Below are 7524 nucleotides of genomic sequence, written 5' to 3'. Positions count from 1 at the left end.
TGTTACGTGCTGTTTTTTAGTCCACTATTTTTCAAAATCAGTTGCGAATCGTTGCTGCGTAATGCCAATTGTTATGTTATTATTCATTCATTGTCGTATGCATTACCCGTCTAATGGTTCGATTACGGGTTGCGTGACAGGTATGGATGATGTGTTGTTGTTGTGCACTTACGGGCAAACAAATGTTGTTGCTTGGTTACATCGCGCGATGACATTCACACAGCTGCTCGATGATCTTTGTGGGAAGTTCGACGACTTGGTACGGGATGCGATGTATATGTTATGGGATGTCCCTGGGTATAAGAAGTTTAAGGTTGACAATGATGACGATATCTGAAACATGTTGTGCCTTGCGAAGTCATTTGGGTTGAACCATTTCGATGTTCTTATTCAGATCCAGGATGTTCCGGTGGGTGGTAACTACGGGGGTGCATATTGTAATGAAGGTCAGACGTCGAATTTTGGTAATCGGACATTTGGTATGGATGATCAGACAGATTTGTTACCAAAATATTATCCTAATAAATCAAAGACGTTCTTGTCTGCTCAATGGGCATTCAGGATTACCCATGTTGGACAATGTTTCGTCGGTGGTGCTAATGAATTTCGGGAAATATTATGCAAGTATGCTGTGGAACGCGGGTTTCAATTCAAGTATTTGAAAAATGATCCAGATCGCATTATGGCAGTTTGTAAGTTTGTAGAGTCCACAGGATGCACGTGGTTGGTGCATGCGAGGGTGTTGTCATCGAATAGGATTTTATGCGTTAAGAAGTTGGATAGTGTGCACAATTGTGGAGCTGCTGTTCAAACACATAGAAACCCACGTATGGGGTCTGATTTGGTTTCAAGCGTTGTCGCAGATCGGGTGCGTGCTCAACCATTGACGCGTCCTACAGACATTGTTTTTGATATGAAAAATGACTACGGTTTGGATATTAGTTACCGGGTTACGTGGTTAGAGGTTGAGAAAGCGAAATGTGAAGTCTATGGAGATCACGCTATGTCATTCGAACAACTTAGGTGGTATAGTGATTCTGTTATGGAAAAGAACCCAAACAGTTACATTAACCTTGAATTTCACCAACAAACTGGGAGGTTCGTTCAGTATTTTATATCATTCTGTGCATGTATAGATGGGTTCAACCATTGTCGGCCGTTACTTTTTTTGGATGACACGTTTTTGAAAGGCAGATTCAAGGGGAATTTGTTAGCTACTACCGCGAAAGATGGCAATAAAGGTGACGTATCAAATTTTTTCCCTTATTTTGTACTAGGAAAAAAAAAGTCACATTTCAGTTCTGATTATATTTTATGAATCTTTCACATATATATGTACTGCACGCAGGATTTCAGGTGTACTAACATTTCTTGCATTTCCATGATGTGTACTCCAAATACGGCTTGTCTACTATTTTTTACAGGGTTGTTTCCAGTGGCTTTTGCAATTGTTGACTCTAAAAATCAACAAAATTGGGAGTGGTTTTTACAGAATCTTAAAGAAGTCGTGGGTAATGGGCCTACGTTGACGTTTGTATCTGATCGTCACGCGGGTCTTTTGCAATCTATGCCAATTATTTTCCATTCAGCACATCACAAATTTTGTTTGCTACATCTTCAAATGAATTTGAGAGACCGAATGAAATATGTTGGGTTGATGCGGAAGCTCTGAGAATGTGCTTATGTGCCTACTATACCATCTTTTAATCAGAAAATAGAGGTGCTAAAAAAGTGTCGCTCGGCTGTAATTGAAAACTTCTTGAAAGACTTGCATCCATCCCACTGGGCTAACATGTATTTCATGTAAGTATGATTGAACCCGTTCTGCGTAGTACTTTAATGGCTTCATTTTTTCCAATTTAATATATACGTTAACATGCTTGTAATTTGTTTTTTTAAAAAATAAATTTGTGTACAAATTTACTATCCCTTTTCAGGGGGCAACGTTACGGTGGGATGTGGTCGAGCACAACTGAATCTTTTAACAACTGGATATGGGAGGCACGTCATCTTCTAATTACTAGGTTGGTCGACATGGTTAGGGGTCAAATAATGGAACAAATGGCGGAGCGTAGAGTCAAGGCAAGGGAATGGACCGACGTATTATGCCCGAAAATGGAGAAGAAATTGGTCACGGCGTATAATGACAGTAGGGGTTGGAGTGTTAGTCAGGCTGATGACAATGTTTACGAGGTGCACAGTCAGCCCTCTATTTTGGTTGACGTGGCAAGGCGATTATGTTCATGTTTCCAGTGGCAGCTGAATGGGTTTTCGTGTGCTTATTTTGTTGTTGCTTTCCGTAATAATGGACAGAATATATACGATTCTATTGAAACGTACTATCATATTGACGAATTCCAAGCTTCGTATAGCGAAACAATATATCCGATTCCAACTGTTGAGAAGCCGGCATTTACGCCAAATGATTTTATGATAGCGCCCCCAAAGGTGAAGCATCCGCCTGGCAGGCCGAAACGTAAATGAATTCCATCAAAGGGTGAGGTTGTGCAACGGATCCGTTGTGGTTGGTGTGGAAAAATTGGCAACCACAACAGGAAGACATGCAAGGAGCCGATTTAGTCATATCACAACATGCTTATTTTCTGTGTCGGGTTGTGGCTTTTTTCCCAATTCATTGAACTTTGTACATTTTATTTTTTTTACAACATTATTTCCCGTTCATTTAAACTCGGACATCACAACGTTTTCGTGATGTGAAAACTAAATAAGCTCACGCATGTGGGTTTGTTTTCACATTTTATCACATTTACTGATATGCATTGTGCCCTAACACCTGCCACTACATTTAACATTTCCATTAATATGTGAAAACCACATTAGCCTACACCATTTTCTTTCCTTACCAATAACTACAATGTGTGCTGTGCGTTTGCTTTTACACCCAATTCTAATACATTAACATGTCACACACATTTTTTTGGTTGTTCATGGTGCTTTACGAATCACATGAAAAATACATGTATTATGCATCAAAGTAACAATTAAAATGTTTTCCATCTAAATTTTGCCAGCAAAGAATTCCACACATTTTAAAACACAAACCTATCAAATTCAATGTAACATCCTATATTTTAATTTCTGAGTTCAGCACCATCCCCTCCCTAAACATGATGGCCACGCTGCGAACCTCATTACAACAATAACACTTACATTTGAATGACCATACATTACGTTATGCACATACACACTTACGTAACTCAAAATGAACGACGATACTTCCAATTACGACCCTACCCATGTCGTCCAATTGAAACACTTAAATACATTCAACTACACAATCAACCCTAACCACACTATGACTGCATTAACTACTAAACATTAAAACATACCGTTTCTGTGACATCCTACGTACAACTTTTTTCCCAAAACAACTACACACATTAAACCAACGCGAACAACACTACTGACTGTCCAGCATATCCAACACATACACATTATAATATGTCAAACCCAGAAATAACATCACACACAAACACAATGTAACGAAACACGCACAAAATTAATGAACATGAGCAATCCTACCAAAAAATAACCATCATGGTTTTGCCCCTTGTTATTTTAATGTTGCTGTACGTAACATTTTGTTGTTCTCCAATAACAGTCACGTAGCTAATGGACCATCAAAAAATCACTACCATCTAATCAGAACATTACCATGTTCAACAAAAAAACCCAAATAAAAATTTTAGCTAATTTATGCATTCCACCAAATCAGTCACGGCAGAGGCCGATTCTGGAGCCCTCTCTGTGGATCATTGATGAATGCCTTAACCATTTTTGCTCTAAACGCACTGGCTGTCATCCCATCCATTGAACCTTCAACCTCCACGTTATTTATGTACTGCCGCATGATGAAGCATACCATAATAGCGCAATCCGGTCTGCTAGTTGGCAACACGTGAACACGTTAATCAACATTACCAAAACAAATAGATACCTTAACAGATAATAGAACAAATTTAAAACGGAGTTCAAATGTCCACATACGATTCCGGGTGTTGTTGAGGACAATCACCCAAAGCCTCCAACGGCCCGTCGATATTCTCTGATGTCACACCCACAAATGATTGCACTTTTCCTGGTACCCGTTATGTGTAATCGACGACCCACTGTTTCTGTGTGTAGGTAACATGACCCAATCAGTCACACTAAACACACCCTATCACCTTATACGTAACGTACGCACACCCGACACATACATGTAATTCCAATTCACTTGTACTTACCACTTTCACCGCCTCAGCAAAATGATCATCTCGATTGCCTCTATGCGATTTGATTGAATTGTAGTGTGTCCATGTCCCCGAGTCTGAATCGTACACCATGGTTGTCCAATGATTCGCATGGTATATAGGGTAGTAGACGTATCTGCACCCAGATGCAGTAGTCACGTGCACGTTCAAGTAACGGTCCTTAGACGTTACGCTTGGGTTCCTCATCGTATCCTACAAACATTTACAAACCCATTAAAACCCACAACTCCACTGCCCCATTGTCCGAAAACAATTACACAAATTAGGCAACAACGTAACACTACTCATAATAACATGTACATACTAAACACACACTGTTGTGGAAGTAAGATTTGCTGAAATTAGCACAATTAACAGCCGGCACGTTCTGTGAACTTCTTAAAATTTCAGCATATGCGTCACTAACCTAGCAATACAAAGTAGACACATTTTTCAATTGTATTTGTCGTCCATAATGATGTGCATAAGCTTCTATTTTTTTAGACGTTCTCATATCGACAATAGCACATCATACTTACATTCCCGACAGTCGCACCCCCTTGCACAAGCGCCTGGATGTCTTTGAAATTAACATGCACACCATAATCTGTTGCACTCCACATCACAGCTCTACACCAAATTACAAACACATAAGTACAATTGAAATGTAATAAACAATTTCACAAAAACCACAACAACAAAACTACCAAACGTGTACGTTACTCGTCCCCTTCAAAGGTGTACACCACCTGCAACAGTTTCTGTTCATCTTCAGCTAATAATTTCCAAACCGAATATCGATTTTTCATTCCAAATCCAGCCCATGTTTTACGCCCTCCCTCGTCGTCTTCAATGTTAATTACACCCTCATTTGTGTTTCTGTCTATATTGCCCTCATCTTTTGACTGTCTGTAACGCTTTACCAACCCAGGATACTCGTAATCCTGTAACCTCCACTCCCGCCTAGCTTTGCTCTTCACACGCCGTACCAACGATGTGATGTTTGGTGCCTCAATATTCACAAAGTCTATTACTTTGTCCACCATAGCGCTACCTAGCCGATCCAGAACATGTTTAATGTTCGAATTGTTTGCAGTTGCGGCTGCGTTACTTGTGGCTATAGAATTGCATTTACCTTTTTCCCCCGTTGTACTACAAATACCTTTACGTAACGTTGATCCCTGATTTACAGCTCCATCATTTCTCCTCACCATTATGTTGTGGCCAACAACAACGGTATTAACTACATCGAAATTGGCATTACGCGATTCGTTCAACGCACAACTGTTACCTTTGATATTGGTTATGTTATTTAGCGGACCATCCGTCTGGTTTCCATCATAACAATGTGCACTGAACTTACATCCACCCAATGTGCCTTGACCTGTAATTGTGTTCCTAGCTAGCTGCGTTACCTCGTGCACCTCGTACTCGTCAACCTGGTCCTCCAATCGTTCTATTGTTGTTTTCATCTCCGACAAGAGGGCATTCAAACGTGCAATTTCAGCATCCTTCAAACTGATGACAGTATCGAACCCTATACACAAATTTGCAGCTTGTGAACCAAGTGCACACTCCATACTCGTAACCCTACATTCAAGTTCACGCACACGTTCCAATTTCTGCCTCAATTCTTCCTCCAACTCTACTACTCTATCACACGTTTCACTCATTTTATTGCTAAGCTACCACTGACTACTTCTGGATCTACATCCTTAGTTGGTTGCGTGGTTGACAAATTCAGCAGATCTGGGAATAATACAGGCCACCCTTCACCTCCAACAACCACGCCCAATCCATGCTTCGTAACAAACTTGTTGCCTCTCTCGTCTGTGTCTGCCTCATCCGTCATTCCGTCTTTCTCAACATGGACCCCTGCAGATGAGTCCACTTGCCAACAGTTAAAACTTGCCTCTATAACATCAGCACTAACATTTTTACATGACACACCAACATACACCGACACTGGTTGTTCGTCCAGCACTTTGCCTTATGTCCTCCTACATTCACCACTAACCAATGTCGTACATATTTTGTACCGTTCAAGAATTGCCCCCTCCAGTTTACCGCACCTCACCTGTCAAACACGTCACAAAATTGTTAACCACTCCAACATGTATTATCCAATACAACCATACAAATCATCCTCCCATGTCATACCTCAAATTGTCCTCCGCGAGTCAAGTCCACCCCTTTCATTTTGGTTGTCAAACTTGCAATGTTCTATCTGCAGAATCGTGGCAGCACACTGTGTCGTTTCGGCTTGATGAGGTTGGTGTGTTCACATATAAAAAACTGCAGTACATTTCAAACACATTCATGAACATGACATATTAACAAACTAATACAAACATGACATTGACAAAAAAATTAATACATTACAACAATGTCACATTAACTTACGAGTAAAACAACAACACATCCGGTTACTCTCTCCGGCCGATCATGAAACTCGTTCAGTGACGCAATTAACGCGGCACGTATTGCAGCCGCCCAATCATACAACTGTATCATACTTAGTTTGTCAATCACTCGGACAAACGCCCACCCGATTGACTCTCTGGTCGTTGTAAAAAACAGTTTTGCACATATATATAACGACAACTGCTTCGCGACGTCTTCCTCGTCATTACGACTATTTCCTTGTACTGCATCATCTAATAGTTCTTTAATTTTTTTGCACGATATCCTCTCCACAATGTCGCAGCGACACTGAATAAAATCAGACGGTGGCCTCAACCCATGAGCTAAGTCAAGCTGGTCCACACCGCACTGAATGCCAAAAACGAGTCGGATATCGCTTCGACGCAATGGAATATCTTTCCCCTCGATGTAGAATTTCTTATCCTCAGGATTATATGTTTGCAGTATTCGGAACACTGTCTCATCGCATTTTTTATATGCATTTGGTGACAAGTTGTGTTTGCGGATGGAATTAATCATTGCCCAAAACGGTGTTCTTCGCAGCTGTCATTTATGGGCTTCTCTCAAATTCATTTCTAACACGGTTTTGATAACCCCGTTTATATTAGAATGATAGGCCAGACGCGTAGTGTCAGCTACCATCTTCTTCATTACATGGACATTCGATTTTTTCCTCTTGACTGGTATCTTCTCTTGTCTTTTCACAACAATCGGTTCTGACGTGAAATCAGAATCGCCTACGTCACGTGCCACACCACCACATTTTTTCCATGACGACTGCCTCAAAGTCACCCCTGCACAAATAACAAACACCACTGAGAACAAAAACAGCCCACAGTTGCACAAC

General features: G+C 40.7%; 1 protein-coding gene across 1 annotated transcript; it reads left to right on the top strand.

The window, feature by feature from the left end:
* Positions 1-208: 208 nt before the first annotated feature.
* LOC145802856 (uncharacterized) lies at positions 209-2484 on the top strand. Its single transcript, XM_082895648.1, has 3 exons — positions 209-313; positions 395-1098; positions 1938-2484. The coding sequence occupies exons 1-3, from the start codon at positions 209-211 to the stop codon at positions 2482-2484; spliced, it is 1356 nt and encodes a 451-aa protein (XP_082751774.1).
* The last annotated feature ends 5040 nt before the right edge of the window (positions 2485-7524 follow it).

Source organism: Camellia sinensis, chromosome 11, assembly GCF_055761805.1.
Source record: "Camellia sinensis isolate YWXY chromosome 11, ASM5576180v1, whole genome shotgun sequence".
Classification (NCBI taxonomy): domain Eukaryota; kingdom Viridiplantae; phylum Streptophyta; class Magnoliopsida; order Ericales; family Theaceae; genus Camellia; species Camellia sinensis.
Note: the sequence above shows the minus strand (reverse complement) of the source record. Positions and strands in the feature narration are given on the sequence as shown.